Source organism: Cydia amplana, chromosome 14 (assembly GCF_948474715.1).
Source record: "Cydia amplana chromosome 14, ilCydAmpl1.1, whole genome shotgun sequence".
Classification (NCBI taxonomy): Eukaryota; Metazoa; Arthropoda; class Insecta; order Lepidoptera; family Tortricidae; genus Cydia; species Cydia amplana.
In genome coordinates this window covers 17,441,246-17,460,140 of record NC_086082.1, presented here as the reverse complement: position 1 = coordinate 17,460,140, position 18,895 = coordinate 17,441,246, and the positions used below count along the sequence as shown (strand labels likewise).

The 18,895-nt window shown below is 38.6% G+C and overlaps 1 protein-coding gene and 1 long non-coding RNA gene across 3 annotated transcripts in view; both read left to right on the top strand.

Annotated features, from left to right (window-relative positions):
- The window catches only part of LOC134654266 (uncharacterized), a 290,346-nt gene that overhangs the window by 115,668 nt on the left and 155,783 nt on the right, over positions 1–18,895 (top strand). The window lies entirely within an intron of this gene.
- Positions 12,288–17,318, top strand: LOC134653870 (uncharacterized). Its single transcript, XM_063509233.1, has 4 exons — positions 12,288–12,471; positions 15,164–15,498; positions 16,443–16,619; positions 17,134–17,318. Exons 1-4 carry the CDS (start codon positions 12,342–12,344, stop codon positions 17,227–17,229), a joined length of 738 nt encoding a protein of 245 aa, XP_063365303.1. The 5' UTR covers positions 12,288–12,341; the 3' UTR covers positions 17,230–17,318.

Here is an 18,895-nt window from a genome sequence, read left to right as displayed (position 1 = left end):
TTGTTGAACTTAGATGACAGGTAGAAGGCTTTGGAACGTCAAGTAGTTTAACTTGGGTGAAGGTAGGTACGAGGTGTGGCATTTTTGTTGTTTTGGTTGGTAGACTGGTCGGGCAGGTTTGCCAACTTGACTTGGAGGCGAGAGCAGTTACGCTCCGCGGGCAGAATTGATCGGACCGAGCTAGAGATTAGCCAACCTCGTGCCTAATTCGCCACGTTCCTGAAGGCTTATACCTGAAGGATTCTTTTGAAACATACTATTTTAGCTGTGAAGTAATACATCGAGGTACTACGCCCACCCGCCATCGCTCATGCATCCGTCAAATATAAATTCTTAATAATTTATTTAAGTATAATAAAAACCGGCCAAGTGCGAGTCGGACTCGCGCACGGAGGGTTCCGCATCATCAACAAAAAATAGAGCAAAAAAATCGTGTTTGTTGTATGGGAGCCCCCCTTAAATATTTATTTTATTTTATTTTTAGTATTTGTTGTTATAGCGGCAACAGAGATACATCATTTGTGAAAATTTCAACTGTCTAGCTATCGCGGTTCATGAGATACAGCCTGGTGACAGACGGACGGACGGACGGACAGCGAAGCCTTAGTAATAGGGTTCCCTTTTTTTACCCTTCGGGTACGGAACCCTAAAAATAGACACCGTGGCACCGATTACAGTACCTGGCGATAAACATTGCACTTGCACATGATCGGTGCTTGTCCGTTTGCGGATGCGGTTGGCAGTTGCAGCGAGTCCGGGCCGGGCGGATGCGGATAGTGCACATTTGCATGGATGCAACGCCCGCCAGGGAACCATCCTCGCCTTCCTATATGGGTCGGTACCAGTGTTGGGCATTCAAGAATAGAATCATTATTTGAATAAGAATTCGTCGGAATAAAATCATCTCGATTTTATTCCCGTCAAAAATATTCAAATAATTTTGATCGGGAATAATTCGTATGATAAAAATTGAATGAGAATAACTTATTTTTAATCAAATAAATATAATCATGATTTTTATTCGAAATAATATTCCACGAATAAAAATGAAGTCTGGGTAACATATAGGTACTAATTACGTATAGTTAGGTAGATGTAATATAGTAGTTGGTCTCTAGTCTAATTTATAGGTACCTATTTTATGGAATAACTGGCTGTCGCATAGTTTCAGTAACTGTATTAGTTCTAATTTAATAACCAAATCATTAGGTTCAATTTAGCTGGTCTAGGGGCCTAGCCAAGATGCCAATCGCTTGCGCTCCGACAACGAAGCGCTTTCTGTCTCTATCACTCTTACATATTAGTGCGATAGAGAGACAGAGGTAGCGTTTCGTTGTCGTAGCGCAAACCATTGGCATGTTGGCTATGCACTCAAGGTGCCTAGCCAATATGCCAATTTTTGTTTTTAATTTAATAGCTAAATCATTAGGTAAATTTAACTGTTCTGGGGGCCTAGCCAACATGCCAATCGCTTGCGCTCCAACAACGAACGCTTTCTGTCTCAATCACCCTTACATATTAGTGCGATAGAGTGACAGAGAGATAGCATTTCGTTGTAGTAGCCCAAACGATTGGCATGTTGGCTACGTACCCAAGGTGCCTAGCCAAGATGCCAATTTTTGTTTTTTAATTTAATAACCAAATCATTAGGTAAATTTTGCTGTTCTAGGGGCCTAGCCAAGATGCCAATCGCTTGCGCTCCGACAACGAAGCGCTTTCTGTCTCTATCACTCTTACGTATTAGTGCAATAGAGAGACAGAGATAGCGTTTCGTTTCGTAGCGCAAACGATTGGCATATTGGCTACGCAACCCTACCCAAGATGTCAATTTTTGTTTTGAATTTAATAACCAAATCTTTGGCTACAATTTAGCTGTTCAGGGGGCTTAGCCAATATGTCAAGCGTTTGCGCTCCGACGACAAAGCGCTTTCTGTCTCTATCACTCTTACATATTAGTGCGATAGAGAGACAGATACCGTTTCGTTGTAGTAGCGCAAACGATTGGCATGTTGGCTAGGCTCCCAGAACAGCTACATTGTACCTAATGATTTGGTTATTAACTTAAAAACAAAAATGGTCATCTTGGCTAGGCACCTTGGGTGCGTAGCCAACATGCCAATCGTTTGCGCTACGACAACGAAACGCTATCTCTGTCTCTATCGCACTAATATATAAGAGTGATAGAGAGAGACTACGCAACTCTACGGAGGAGCGTTAACGTTTGGCATGTTGGCTAAGCACCCTGATCCGATGATAGAACTAGATAGACAGTGCATAGCGGAATTCTTTAATGGGTACTGTACCTAAACTAAAGTAACAAATATCAAATCAATCCGACTTTTAAATAGAAGGGTGAAAATCAACTTACAAAATATAACCGATTGTACTACAAAAATTAACTTAATTCTAAATAACATTTTAATTGAATAAAACCTTATTTAGAATAGTCCCACTTCTAGAATAATTATTCTGTTTTTTATTCCGCATTTAAAATAAAAGTCACATGATTTATTCACCTTAATTTTATTCTAAAATAACTAGTGCAAGAATTATTTTAATTCAAATTGATTTGAATAAGAATAAAATTTCTGTTTTTATTCTTATTCTTATTCAAGTTAATTTTTGCCCAACTCTGGTCGGTACGTCGGTACCTAGTAGACTCGGTAGGTACCTAGGTGCAGTCAACGGTAAAATAACTAACATATTTGAACGTACAGTCTCCATCTGTTTTTGAAGTGTAGACGGATGATAAAAAATACAGGTAGGTAGGTAGCAGCAAAATTAGCGAAAAGTATTCAAAGTTCAAAATTAGGTATCATAATTATTCTCTTACATTAAAACTAAACTTCCGGATCATTTAGAAGTTTAGAACACCTGACTTAGGTTTTTCTGCTGCTGACTTATTTGAACTAGTACTTTATTATCACTTAGTCTAGTAATGGCACAGATTATAAGTATAATAGTTCTTAGTAAGAACTTCTTACGAGTAATGGTCTAGCTCTAGTAAGTATAAGTATTTTAAAGACCATCTCATCAGGTCATGTTCATGCATTTTTCCATTTTAGGGATTTTAGCGTCTTCATAAAGACGATTTTTCGCAAGGGTAAAATGCTAAAAATGCCTAGGTAACAGTAAACTGACGGCGACTTATCATGTTCGCCGACGGAACTTAAAAATGTCGTAAAAAAGTTGCGAGAGAGCTCTTCAAACATTCAGCCAGAATCATGGACCTAGGTTCATGGCCAGAATGCGTCCTTTGTTTCTAAGCGTCCTCTTCAACGCTTCACTACTAAAAGGGCGTAATAACTTTCAAAATACTTACCTACTTACGTCGTTTTGGGTTAAAAGGCGGCCGGTGCAACGAGGGGCGTTCAAAATTTCAAATATCACACCATGCATATTCAAAGCTCGCTTTTGTTTATAATCCCTTACAACATGCCCGCTTGGCAACAGTCAAAATCAGCTGGTCGATTGCGCAACGCCGGTAACCTTGTCTCGCTCGCACTTGAGAGGTGCATATCATGCGTCGCGTTCTAGCGTTTGGTGATACAGACAGGGTTAGGTGCAGTCTTTGTTCGTGAAAATCGTGTAAATGCGATATAAAACGACAAAAAATCGCACGAATCCGACAGATTATTCTATTTTCATAAGTCTTTATATGTTTTCTTAAGGTTTAAAGTAGTTTTGTAAGAAATATCAAGTCAAACCCCTTTACGCCGGTCCAGCGGGGGTGTCCGCGCCGCGGGGGACACACACCCAGCTGGCGCGATCGATCGCCCCCTCCCCTCCCCCGCGCGTGTCCTTGTGTTCAGTGGTTCGCTCATTTCTGAATGTTGCCGAATGAGTGAACTTAAGGGCCCAGTGATTACGAACGAAAGAACGAAAGCATGGGTTCCATTAGGAGATTTAGGAATATCCGCCTTTTGCCAAACGACACGGTTCTTTCCGGGAATCGTAGTTCAACATTGCACAATTTGCACGCTATAGGTACTTACCTACCCATTTAATTGGGTACCCAATGTACCCAAGTGCTAACTGCTAAGAACCCGAACTAAAAGATCTTTCGGTTAATATATGGTTAATATGTATTATATTTAGGGCTTGCAATTCGAATATTCGAATATTCGAATTTGTCGAATATTCGACCTGTTTTGATATTCGAATATTCGGCCGCTCAGGTTTCGAATATTCGAATATTTTTTATTACTATAAAAAAATCTATGTCATCCGCTGTAGTTACAGTTTCTGTGTGTTTTACGGGTATTTACAGTGAATGAGGAACGGTAGGTACCCAAATACGAAGGAAATAATATTTTTACTGTATTTCTCTCGATAGACTTCGTGAATACAGTGAAACCTAACTCAATTTAAAAGAAAACGAAATCAAAAAGTATGTTATTTTTACGGTGCGTAAGTTTTAAGTTAAAGGGTCATTCTGTTTATTCAGTACAAGCGTACGTTAAGCGAATTTTTGAAGTCTAAACCTTGCCACTTATCGCAATTCTCAAATTTAATCATACTAAACCTGCCCAACTTGGTAATCTAACCATGCTCCTTTAGCTGACGAATAATCCACCCAGTACTCAACTAACTTTTTCCCTTAAATATTCCAATATGATATAATTAGCTGACCATTAGGAATAATAACTTGCCAAAACAAATAAAGTCAATAAAGATTCAAAATACAATGAAATTAAAGGCCTTTTTACAGGCCTCTGAGTGATTACAAGTTAATTTAAATCGGAAAATAATTACCTACTAAAAAAATATCTTACATACCTAGGTGTTTGGATGGTTAAAGTTATATTATTTCACGCAACGACGCATTTATAATAAGTTTTATCTAGAAATATTAAATACGTCTAATTTTGGCGTTTTACTTGTTTTTATAAATGTGGGCATCTTATAAATAGTAGGATGATAAAATCTAGTCAATTAAGTGGATTTCTGCCAAATATCCTTAGTTTTAGCAATATGTGAAAAAAGCTTTTGAATTAAACGATAATAAACCGATTTCTCGTTCCTTTTCTTATTTTTTTTAATATTCGAATAATTATTCGAATATTCGAATACGTCGTCAGAAAAAGTCGAATATTCGAATATCTGAAAGTTTCGAATATTTGCAAGCCCTAATTATATTCGTGTGATTCCTATACTTCTTCCAATACTTACTCCAGACAATGGTTTTATTGCACCATCTGACATTGAATAAATCCAAGGACGATAGAGGTTATAGGGGTCGTCGTAGAGCGGCCGAAACGAGTTGCTGTCTCAGCATGACACGGCCAGAAGATTGGGACGATACGATAGTACCTAGGAATGGGCTCGTTCGCTCTGATAATAAAGTGTAAGGCCGTACTTATTATTAGTTTTATTACTACGTCCGAACTGTCCGAAGACTCCGAGCACTCACGAAGCACTGATTTTGTAGACTGTACCTAGACTACCTAGTAGTAGGTAAATTCCTATGCTTCTTACTGTAGCAAATTATAAAGGAAGAACCTTGACTATCAATTGCTTTGAATCTAGAATTAATAACGGTAGGTACTTACATTTGTAAATAAACACAAACGTAAGAAGCTAAGAACATTATGAATAAGCCAGCTAGGTATCTCGTAGCGCGTGTATCTACGCAGTTATTCCCATGATCCTGGTCCCAGGACCCCATTCCGGCCTCCATGAACATCCCATGAATTACTGACAAACAGCGCCTGTTCATATTTGATAGCAATGTGCGGCGCGCAAGGTTTGCCGACGCTGCGTGAAAGTGAAATTATGGATGTAGCGTAGCGATGTAGGTTTTTGCCGCTTTTGGGGATTTTTTGTGTAGGTATTATATTAGTTTATACGGCGATGTAGTATGTACCTACTTAGCTGTCTATGTAGTACTTTATACCCTTGAAGCTTCAGAAATAATCAATGGTTTTATTACTTTTATTGGTTGCTATAACTAGATAATATTTAGATAGTGACGTTACGACAACTTTACTTACTTACTTATACGCTTTGTACGCGATTAAAGTCTCGTTTACTTAATTTAAGTACCTAACCTAAAACATGAGAAATCCTGTACGTAACCCTTTTTAATAGGTAGTACTTATATAGGTACCTAGGTAGGTAGCTATACAGTAGGGTGTTGCTTATTTCGTCGAAGATAAAATTTTCTATGTCTCACCCGCTTAATTTATTCTATTTGACTAAAAAACAAATGTAGATTTTTTTTTCAGAATTTTCAATTACGTTTTAGGGGTTGCTACCAAATTTTTTAAATTTGGACACTCCATACAAGATTATTATTTTTTTAGTTTTTTTTTCTCGTTTTTTTTTATGAGACAACGGGTCAGGATGTATTTGTGCAGTTTAACATAAAATAATACCACTATTTTTTAAAGCTTATTATGCGTGTTTTAGGCGTTCTAAATATTGATTCAGCAGTGCGCACTCCTAAAATAGGAATAAAAATGATTTAAAAATATATATTAACTATACCTAGTATTGAATGACATATAAATAGCTTCCATATACTTTGACTCACTGTCTCAGTAAAAAAAAAACGAAAAATTAAAAAAAAAACACATGTTTTTATGTTCATATGAAGGATCCAATTAAATTTTCTAAATTCGGTACCGACCCCTAAAACGAAATTAAAAATTCTGAAATAAATCCACATTTGTTTTTTAGTGAAAGAGAACAATTTAAGGGGGTGAGACATAGAAAATTTCAATTTCGACGAAATAAGCAACATCCTACTATACAGAGTAACCCATTTAGATCGGTCAGTATGGGAAAGTCTGAAACTATAAGACACACGAAGATCTGTTCTTAGGAACCATGTCATCGATTTTAATAACATGAAAAACTGCATTCATACTTTAAAAAAAAGCCTGTAAGTACTCAGACGTTTGAAAAATAAAACTAAAACTATTTTTATTTAGATATCGATTGTGTAGGTCTTAAGTAGGTAGTAAATTTTACTATGAAACATGGTGTCTAAAATGGATTGTTTTCATATTCTTTAAATTATTAATTTATGAATGCAGTTTTTCTTGTTATTAAAATCGATGACATAACCATAACATAACCTAAGAACAGATTTTCGTATGTCTTATAGTTTCAGACTTTCCCATACTGACCGATCTAAATGGGCTACCCTGTATAAGTACTGTCTGCAGTTTAAGTATCCGAATTCCGATTCAGAGCGATCTCACAGGTAATAACAGTATAATATATCCTCCTAAGGCCCAACGAAAAATTGAGTAGGTATGTAGTCAGTACGGCCCGTAGTCCTACCAGTAGTACTATTGTTTTATACTCATTCAGACCCAAGTACTTAAAATACTTTTTTTAATGTTATTGTAGGTACTTATACAGCACCTTGTACAGCACTTTGATTTTTTTACGAACTTGGTAAAGGGCTCACAGACAAAACAAAACAGTCCTTTAGAAGTTCGTACACGCCAATTTCGATAAGCGCAAAATTTTAAATGGGTTTTCTATTAAGTCCTACTGGTAGGACCGTGGCGTGGTACGCTATGACTACACAATTGTTGTAGGAGCTGGGTCTGAATAAGAAAGTTAATAAGTACTATGGGTAGGACCTTGGGCCTTAGGAGGATATGTAGATCATTTAGGACTCCTCGTAGTCCTCGTCTGCTCAGCCACTTCTGTTGACATAATTACATACCTATTAATTTTTTTTACTTTCATCTGCCATCGGCTTTTTTTAGCCATAATCAGATTGAAATAATTATGTATTTGACATAATTATGTATTTAAAAACTTGCGTTTGTTAGCGTGCAGTAGCGCTAACAAACGCAAGTTTTTTACCGCTACTGCACGCTAAACACTACCACTACACTAACAAACCAAGTAAGTACTTATAAATACTAAATCGGCAAACGACGCCAACGTAAATACAAACTTACCTACTTAAGTATGATATCGGCGCCATTATTGTAAACTTTGTAAAGGTAACGAGGGCAGCGATTATCCTTAAATAAAACGACACGACCTAGCCCAAGACAATAATGGTCTCTACCGTCGAGTCCGTACAAAAGGTCGGCAAGTTGCAAGTCTTGCAACACCAATTTGGTAATAAAGAGAAGTGCGGAAAGAGAAGAGTCATGACATGTATTGGGGCCCAATACATTCCACGGCTCTTCTCTTTCCGAACATACTCTAATTATTTTATGTTCTATCGGACGGTTTTAACCACAGAACAAATAAATTTGGTAGCTTGAACAAAGTGTCATAATATAATATGTTTCTTTATCTTTCCTACATAAAAGTAGATTCAAAACTGTATTACGAGTAAGACCTAATTGTAACGTATTCTGGCAAATAAATATTTCTAATTCTATTCTATTCAGCTGACTTGATTGCCTTTTATTAATGTGCCTACCAATGCCTACAGATTGATTATTAAACGAATGTCCGGGACATAATGTCCCCCATGACCGGACATTCCCGTAACGACCGAGGGTCGCAGGTGTCCCTCCGTGTTCGCATATTTCACGAAGGAACCCATTAGAAACCGGATTATCTGATTTTCTGCCGCTTCCGCCTTTTGATGTAGTTTATCGTTTATCGTTTATCGCCGTTGATAAAGCACGGTGTTTTTCAGGTTTGGAAAGAGGAAAGGTTGCCACAAATAATTCTGTAGGTATTTACGAAACCTGTAACCGGTAGCGTAATGTATTTGCGGACTATTTTCGGAGAAACCATTATCCAATTCACATCTGTACAGCAAACTCCGCGGGCACCTAATAATTTATTCGCAAGTTCTCGTAATTGTGGGGTAAGGGTACACGACGAGTTCTCAACCATGCTCAGCAAATATCAGTGATGCTGTTTGCAGATACCTACTCTCGGGCTCTAGCCGGGCTAGCACATGATTGGGGCGACAGAGTATCTCGCGGCGAGCCGTCCCTCTTTTATTAACATACTTAGAAAAAGACGGGTAGTCTATAATTCTATATCGCCGCGAGATACTGTCGTGCCAATCATGTGGCAGGCGTTTATATTAAATTTGACCTCTGAATACGGATAAATGAATATCGTAAATCGAATCTTTATCTGCCTCTCTATCGCTCTTGCATAGTGTATAAGAGAGATAAATAACGAAATTTCGATGTTCGCGGTAAGCCCCCACTTTAGTATGAATAGCATCAGGGCCCTGGGAGGGTGGGATTCGATATAAAATACAAACAATCAAATTAAACATTGATTGATAGGGTGTTTGGTGCCTACTCGTATTACGGAGGGAATCCATGTACAATTTGCTACTTTACAATCGAGGTTTTACAAGCAATTTTCGAGTAATTCTAGAGTAGAATTTCGTAATATAGTTGATTTTTAGGTATTTGCGTTTTTGTTCAACGTCATCACGTGGATCAATACGTCATAATAATATTTTCACACTTCCACACACTATCACTGAACTGAAAATTATATGCAGAGTTATCTTTTACTGATTTTGCGCTTTGGAAAGTCCTCGGGAAAGGACCCTGGAACCCAGCAGGGCCACAACCCTTATTTATTTCTTCCGCGGAACCCTCCTCGCGCGGAAATTAAACTTCCGGGAGGTTTGGATGTTTTCGGCACAAAGAAGAATGTAATGGAAAAAGTTGTTGAAAAACATATTAATAAATTGCGGAATATGATCGTGCAGCGGTGTTTGAAGTCACAAAGGGGTTGTGAAGGCGGGATTTTGTGGGAGACTTTTGTAATTTTGCGGTTCTTTATTAGGCTAGCACGAATTGCAACAGTATCTCGCGCGTGAGATCACATAAATAAGTAACTAGCTAGACTAATAAATTAATTATAATGACGAGTCAAACTAATCTTAAAAAACTTAAAACAACAAACTAAATTCACTTGTATACAGGGTGACTAAAAAATAACTCAATTCCCGTTGCCAAGGGAGGTCAATATATGGGATTATACTGAGCAACTTTTACTATGGAACCAACCCCGAAATTGCGAAAAATAAATTTAGCTGTTTACTACATTTTCGGCTGGTCCAAATTATATGGGAGCGTAATTTTTTTCGGCGTTTCTGGGTTGGTCCCATATTAAAAGTTGCTCAGTTTAATCCCAAAACCTCCCTGGCAACGGGAATGCAATTATTTTTTAGCCACCGTGTGTATTCGTCAATCCAGTGCAGTGCAGGTTGAAAATTTCATTCCGTACTTACCAATAATAAAATTCGCTTTAGACTAAGTAGCCAACATGCAGGGGGTCGTTCACCCGCTATCGTCGCCGCACGTGTTTGGTGGGAACACAGGCTGCGTTGGATATCAATATTTTGTGAATACCTATCTCTGTTAATTGTAATTCCCGTGCGTTTATTTTCTCGTTAAATAATTCTGTGCGCTAAAAAGATCCAAATACGATACCTCCGGAGTCCGTAATTACCGGACAATGAATGGGGCCATTACGCGAGGTTTTCTAATGGCTCCTCTACACGATGGGCCAGCGCCGGCCACTCCAAGGGACGCATTTATGCGTTAGAGGGAGCAAGTGATATTGCTATCTCATTCTACCGCATGGCTGCGTCCCTTGGAGTGGCCGGCGTTGGCCCATCGTGTAGGAGAGCCATAAATTGCGTGCAGGCCCTTTTTGGCTGCGGTGACATTTTGGCCGTCGTTCGGGTGACCCTTTTGGACGCGGTGACGCTTGCTGGGTCGTAGCGGTCAATCACAAAGCAATGTGGACGTAGTTTACTAGAACTATATGTATAAGTAGTTATATGATTGGATTGCTATGCCTTTCGATTGTACACTCCTGCAATAATATGTTACACAACGAAGGCCGCAAAAATACTTATCTGACACGATTCTATTTGTAGAGTCATAAGAGCAGATATTATTGCAGGTGACTGTACTTATACATGTATAGCGGCGGCTGGGTCCTCCGTGTAACTCTTTTAATCTAATATGCTTCCCGTGTAGTGTGTATACTTAAGTACCTATAGCAATAGACTAGATGATTGGATGTCGTGATGTAAGCCACTTGCCATCGTAGTAATTTGTATAGGTATTACCTACAGTTGGCATCAGATATAACCGAGCGGCCATCAAGGTGTTCAAAAATATCTAAACATGTAAAGCGCCTGATCTTGATAGGTAATAGAGACCTTGTTCAGATATTTGTGAACACATTGGGCGCTCCGATATACCTACCTACGTCCATCTGATGGCGACACTGCATGTTATACATACCTAAAGTGTCATTGAATAGAACTTGCTAACTATGTAAACAAACCGCCATACTAAAATTAACACTGACTGTCAAATTACTAGTAACTTTTGTTTACATAGTTAGCAAGTTCTATTGAATGACACTTTAAGTAGGTACATATGTAGGTATCGTGTTGAAATCAGATTATGTATATAGGTTCGTGCCAATCGTGCCGTGATAATCACGATATATAATAGGTACATTAGGTACTTATATAGCGGCTACATTTACATAAATAGCGCCGGTACAATGTTATGTTTAATTTATAAGGTTCCTTCCTTTCTTACTTAAGTGATGAACGGATGAAATCGCACTCTTAAGAGTTTAAATGATATTTTATTTTATTTATTTAATACTTCTCTTTAAATATTTTCTCAGAGTATTAGCGGTAGTACTATTAGTTATTCTGTGGTATTAGACCAGGTACCTACCTAATTAGTAAACTTTGGATTATAATTATCTGGTTCCGCTACTTCCGCTAACCACAGGTTGTCTGGCGAAATCGGTACGGTATTTACATTTAGCAATAAGACCACCTGCTGTCTGCCTCTGTTTAATCTATTGTTTTTTTTTCTAAAACTGTATCGTTTATAATATGATGTTGTGTAATACAGAGTATTATATTGATATGTTTAACCTTGATTGTAGGTACTTACAGTATGTACTTACATACATCGGCAGAGGGATTTTCTCTGCACAATCTATATAACTTTATCTTATCTAATGAATGGAAATATCGATATGAAGAGCGCATTACTAAGCCAAGTGCTTTGCGCTAATTGATGTACGGGATGTAGGTATACCTATATATTTTTTCTATATGTACTTAGGTACTATTTCTTCTTTTTATACACGCATATTTAGATAGGTTAGACAGATTATTGTTATTGTCAGCGTTATTAAACTACTTATTTAAAAACGCAAACACTTTCAAGAGTTTCAAGTACCTACCTACTTATTAATAAAACCCCACATAAATAATGCGCATTTATGGTGCCGCGCGGCGGGGCCGGGCTGGCGGCGGCGGCGGCGGTGGCGGGCGCTGGCGGGCCCGGCCGGCCCGCGGGCCGCGCCGCGCGTCAGTCGCCGCTCGAGCCAGCATGGAGCATCTCATCGCCGCCGTGCGCAACTACCCCTGCCTGTGGAACACCACGGCCATAGAATATCGCGACCAAGAGCTCAAGGACGCTGCCTGGACCGAGGTCATGAAAGAAACTAGTCTATCATCAGGTAAGTCAAAGCCGAACCCGCGCGAAAACACCCGAACGCGCTGTAGCATCAACGTAATGTAGCAACACTGAGCGTGAACCTTATTGCAAGGGGTTAAGGTTCATGTTTGGTTAGTGTAATGCATTGGCGTTTTTCAAAATGGCGTCTTAGTAGCGTTAATGATTCATTGTATGTCGGTCGTTGGCCATGAGTTCAAGGTCATGCTATTATGTAATAAGGAAAACATATTTATTGTTACTTTAAATTAATTTCTTTTTATCGTGTTTACCTTGAAGCGTCGTATGTGTTACGCTTTTGCATGGTATTATGAACTTTATTACAAACGTCTAAAGTTTACTTTAGGTAATTTCGTTGATTCGATTTTGTAGTTTCGTAGCTCGTAGTTTGAACTTTGAACGCTTATTGATCTTATTATAATATTTTTGATTGAAAAAGGGGTAGAAGATTAAAATATCTGCAAACTTTCGAGTTTATTTTAGCGTTGAGTATAGCTGTATCTATTGTTATTAGGCTGCTGTCGTGCCGGGTAGGGTAGGGTACCTGCTCGCCGCGCCGCGCCGCGAGGGCCCGGGTTCGACCCCTGCTTGGGTCACTCTGGGACGCTTATTTATAGAACCCTGCCGGTTACAATACAACGGGTTGAAGTAGAAAGGAATAATATTATAACACTGAGAATATTGTATTTTGGATAGGTAAATATTAGTTTGTACTTTTTAACTGTTTGGGTAAGGTAAATGCCCCAATATTTGGATCCACTATTAAAATTTTAGATAGGTACCTACTTTCTTGTTTATTGATACGATTTAGTTAAGATGACAAACTAATGATTAGTTATTCATAGATCGTTTGGAAACGCGCTAGATTAGACATAATAAGAATACCTACCAGGATTAAGGGCTAACATTGTATGTAAACAACTTTGATAAAATTATTTGACAATTGGGTTTTTTGTTTTGTTACGTTTATATTATTATCTCGTGAAGTTGTAAAATAATAAATGGAATTAAATTAATACTACGACAGAGCGTGATTTGTAATAGAATGTACAGTCAAGAAATTCAATTTCGGTAGGTACCATTTCGTACCTTTGTTATAATATATTATAGTGACAAGTGACAATAGTATGAAGCATCGGATGTTGCGGATGCCGATTTTTTGACATCCGCGGATGCGGATGCGGCTTTTTAAAGGCTCACATCCGCGGATGCGGATGTCAAGATAGGTACATAAAAAACGTCAAATATTACATTTTAGTAATTTTTATTTAAAAAAACCGGCCAAGTGCGAGTCGGACTCGCGTTCCAAGGGTTCCGTACATTAAGTCCCACTCACGCTTGACTGCTAATTTCTAATAGTTTTTTTGGCTAATGACTAAATTACCTAGCAGTCTAGCACTTACGCCGATGCTAATACGTTCCTGTACCGAACTGTTCCACATCCGCATCCGCATTAAATCCGCATCGATTTTATGCGCATGCGGATGCGGATGCGGATGTTGAAAATAATGCGGAAGTTCCGCGGTTGCGGATGCGGATGCGGATATTCGCAACATCCCTGGTATGAAGTGCTAGGGACTTCATATTGATCGCCACTCTGACAAGTTACGAAATGGAACTGAAATTAAATTATTTGAGTGTACCTACTTGATTGTTTATTTGCATGCATTTGTATACCTTCGGCTCTTGTTTATTGATCAGCAATCTAGCAGTGGTTTAATTAACTTGATGAATGTATTTCGATTTCAATCAACTCGAACCGATTGTTAGCAATTTGCAAAGCTGTTCGACTTGTGGGTTAGGTTGGTCTCTTTCGTCCAAGGGTGGAATTATGTATTAGTTGTATACCTAGATCTAGATAGGGTATTGGCAGCGTTAGCGGGTAGCGTTATATTGTAGTAGACATTTTGAGTTGTTTCCTCATGTTGGCTGGTAGGATTAAAATGGTTAAATGATGATTAGGAATCATAAATATTTGGCTTTTGTAATCTTTTATAGTTAGGTAGTTTTTTTTCTTGCGTTGGTATACGGTGAAAAAAATTGAGTTTCATTCGGTAGAAAAGTTTATTCCTCGTGCCTTGATACACGAGAAGGCGATTGATTCCACAATAGAACCACGAGCCTAGTGAGTGGTTCAAGAAGTGGAATCTTGAGTGTTTCGAGGGAATATTAGCACTCCGACACTCTTCTTTTCCATGACGGGTGATCAAGTGATGTTTACTTTAGAAAACGAAGTGTCGTGCGCCTCGGCTCGGACCCGGATCGTTCTAGCGCGAGTAATCCTTTATTAGCAAGTGTAGCCGCCGTGCAGGTCAGGAGCTCGACGAGTCAAATAAAAAGCTTTAATTCTTAGTGAACTGATATAATTTTCCAAAGTACTGGTTTACAAGGGTTCTTGCCAAAACGGTTAAATGTAGAAGTGGTGTAAGTAGTTATTGTATGAAGGCTGATGAGAGAGTGATTTGCAATATTTGATCAGTACAAAAGGTGGTTTTAATTTAGGTGCCTCTAATTGGCCGCGATACAAAGTATGTGGAGCGCTCCTATTGGTGCTTAAGAAAAAGCTTCCGAATACTAGCCGAGCCCGACGGCCGCGTTTAGCTACTGCGTTAGGAATATAGGTATTGAGATTTTATACAAATATTAAAGGTTGCGTTCGCAACAGCAAGAATAGTAAAAGACACGTTTGTCCACAGTAAAAGAAGTAAAACTAAAATGGAAAAAACTTCGCGACTCTTACCGAGATGCGCTCAAACGGCAATCCGAAATGATGTCCCGCGAGCCCTCGGCGCGCAAGAACTACCCCTGGAAGTACATGCAGCACATGACCTTCCTCCAGCCACACATGTCAGCGAGAAAGAAGCCCGAGGAGCCTCCCCCACCGGCGCAGAACGGGCACGAGGACCATGAGGAGCAGGAGGAGCAGAACGGGCAGACGGGCTCCAGTGAGGAGTCGGAGACAGACGACGAGGAGCCGAAGAGGAAGTCGCAGCTGACGGTTATCGACAGGAAGCTGGATTATTTGTGTAAGGTGAGCATGGTTTGGTGTCACCAGTCATTTAGCCTATATACGTCCCACTGCTGGGCACAGGCCTCCTGACATCCGCGAGAGAGCTTGGCCTATTGTCCTCACACTAATCCAATACGGGTAAAGAACTGTAAATACCCCTCGATTTTTTTTACTGATGTGTTAGGTTCCTCATGATATTTTCCTTTAACGAAAAACTACTGGTGAATATCAAATGATATTCCGTACATAAGTCCCGAATAACCCATAAGTACGAACCAGGATTTGAATCCACGACCTCCGAATTGAAACTCGATCAGATCAACTCATAGATCAATACATAAATTCTAAAACGCATGAAACGATTTTTATGTACTCAACTTTTACTCGATTACATTTGAATACTTACTTTAATTTTGCACACTAAAATGTTGGATAGAAGCCAACGATTCTCTATTACCCACTACCTCATAGTTTGTGCCTACTTCTAGCGCTCCGGATATCATAAACTTTAAACCTAATAGTCTAATGGTGCCAGAATATAATTTAACTGTTATGATACGATTTTGTTGTTTGTGTTAGACACTAAGGAAGCTATGCGGTCAAATACGCAGCAATATGGCTTCCTTGTTTAATAGTTTCTTAAATAGCAGTCTGATAAAACATGTTCTAATTTAAACATCCAATATGATAATCTGTGATTATCAGCCAGAGTTTGATTTAAAACTTAAATCGACAGTGAAGGCCAGACCAGACGGGATGATCAATTGACCAATTTGATCAAAAAAGGAATTGACGTTAATATATTTTTGCACACCACCCGATTTTGTTGGGCATACAATACATATGTACTGACATGCCATAGATTAGATTCATCTAAGTCACAGCTCGCAGAAGTTTCTGTTTGATAAAAATTTGTTTAAGCGACACAGTTTTTTATTACATTACTGACTAGTTTAATTCCCCAGGCGTCAGGCAAGCGGCGCTCTGGATCTTGGAGACGGCGAGCGTCGCCCGCGCAACCAGCACCGGATCCCATCGACATCTTCTTCAACAGCATGTGCCAGTCCACCAAGCGGTTTCCGTATCCTGCGCAAATCAAGATAAAACGGGTGCTGTTTGATGCAGTGCTGGCTGCTGAGGAGGTTAGTCTTCACCACCGACAGCATGTGATCCATCAAGTGGTTTCCGTATCCTGCTCAGATCAAGATAAAACGGGTGTTGTTTGACGCAGTATTGGCCGCTGAGGAGGTAAAAATATAAAACATTATATTGCACAAACAACGACAAAAATAGTACTTAATAAAACAATTGACTTTCATTTATTCAACCGGTGTGGTTTAAGTTACTTGGCTGAAATCTTTCCGAGAATCATGAAATGTCATTATAACTTACGTTTTACCTTAACGCAAAATCAAGTCCCGGATTCTTCAGCCAAGTAATACATTCTATCCACCATTGCACAGGTTTAATTTCAAGGATTTGTATGAGTCGACCAAATGTGACATGTCAACGTTCAAGTTTAGCTTATACGTTCCCCTGCTAGGCACAGTCGCTTCTAATTTTCGAGAGATAATTTATTGCGACTTCTGTTAACTCTCTGTCAGATTACTTTGGTATAGCTTTAAGACCTTAAAATAACTTAATTTTCCTTCGTAGGCGCTGTTGGCCGAGCAGCAGAACTACGCCAGCCTGTGGGCCCGCGCGGCCTCGTCGTCCAGCAGCGAGGCCGAGTCGAAGCCCGACCCCTCCTGAGCGCAGCAGCGTCAGTACCGCCGCTACCAGCGGTACTGCAGGTACCAGTACGCTTATGCGTACGGAGTGAAGACTGAACCATAGCGAGTGAAGCCTGAACCATAGCGAGTGAAGCCTGAACAATGGCGAGTGAAGCCGTTCTTCTCATACTAGTTTATTATAATCGCATTTTTCCTGGCTTTGCCGTTCTGTGCGTCGCCGACAAAGTCTGTATATTAAGAGCAGATTATTATTTTTTTCTCAATTATTTTACGTTGAGTTTCGACAAAATTTGGCTCGTTTGAGGAGCTTTTTATTCTGGGTGGAATAAATAAGAAATCACAATTTGTCACAAAAAAAAAAAATTCGTTGACTTATGAAAAGACTGGATTTTTCGTAACTCAGTGAAAGATTTTTTGGACATACGGTGAAATTTCGCTAACATTGTACAGAATAAGGAATTAACTATCTATCAGCCAAAATTGATCGAAATTGATGAAAAATAAATTCTACAATTAAATTAAAATCGGCCCTAAAATTACTTCGTAAACATATTTTTTGTATCCTCTATAAATATTTGCTCTTTTACACTTAGGTAGTGCAGTTTTATCAATACAGTTCTAAGATTAGTGGCTAGATTTAAGCTATGATGTTGTAAACGCCAAATACAATAACACTTTTAAGGTAAGAAATAGATAGTTTTGAAAATGTTTCGTAGCTTTAAGTACATATCTATCTCTACCATCTGTGGCCAAGCCATGGACACATTGATCGTCGACTGTATAAAAAATAATTTATTTAGATTTTATACAGGGTAATTGTTGGACCGTTAGCCATATTGTGCGAGGTGATTAGGTAGACCATATTGAAAAAATTTTTCTATGGGACCAACTCCGAAATCACAAAATTTTTTTTGGCCGTTTCATACATTTTGGTCGAGTGGATGTCGACGTTTTCTATGGGAAGGCCAATTTTTTTTTGGATTTTGGGGTTGGTCCCATAGAAAAAGTTGTTCAGTATGACCTACCTAATCATCTCGCACAATATGGCTAACGGTCCAAAAATGACCATGTATGCATACAATTAGTAATTACCAAGCTGCTACTAGATATAGAAAAAACAGTTTCATATGCAGGGCAGGCATGAGTTTAAATAAAGTTCTTATAAATTGTGATATTGACATATATAGTGATAGCATACCAGTAATAAAAAATAAATTAACTAGATACTTCATGGGTGACAATAATTCTGGCGCAGGTCAGGGCTCGGTGCATTATTGAATGTGTATTACTCGCAAAAGGTTTTTTCTTTTTTCTTCTCTTTACTTATTTTTGTAAACATAGATCATATACATATAGATCATCTGTTCTTATGCTTTGTGAACTTGTATGTGTAACTAAGTTGGGCAAAAACTTTTTATAATTTATTGTATTTCTATAAGTGAGAACCTATAATTGGCTCTGTGATTCTATTGTAATTTCTGGATATATGTAGCGCTGTTGGTTTTCCATGTACTAAAATAAAATAAAATAAAATAAAATAAAATTACTATTGATATTACATGACTGGATTTCACCTCCTACAATTTTGATTATTATGAGATTTTTTTTAATGTATGAAAGAATGTTTTATCAAGGAAACTAAGTTATCCTTTATATATGTGAAGTTCCTTATGATGAAGCAAAAA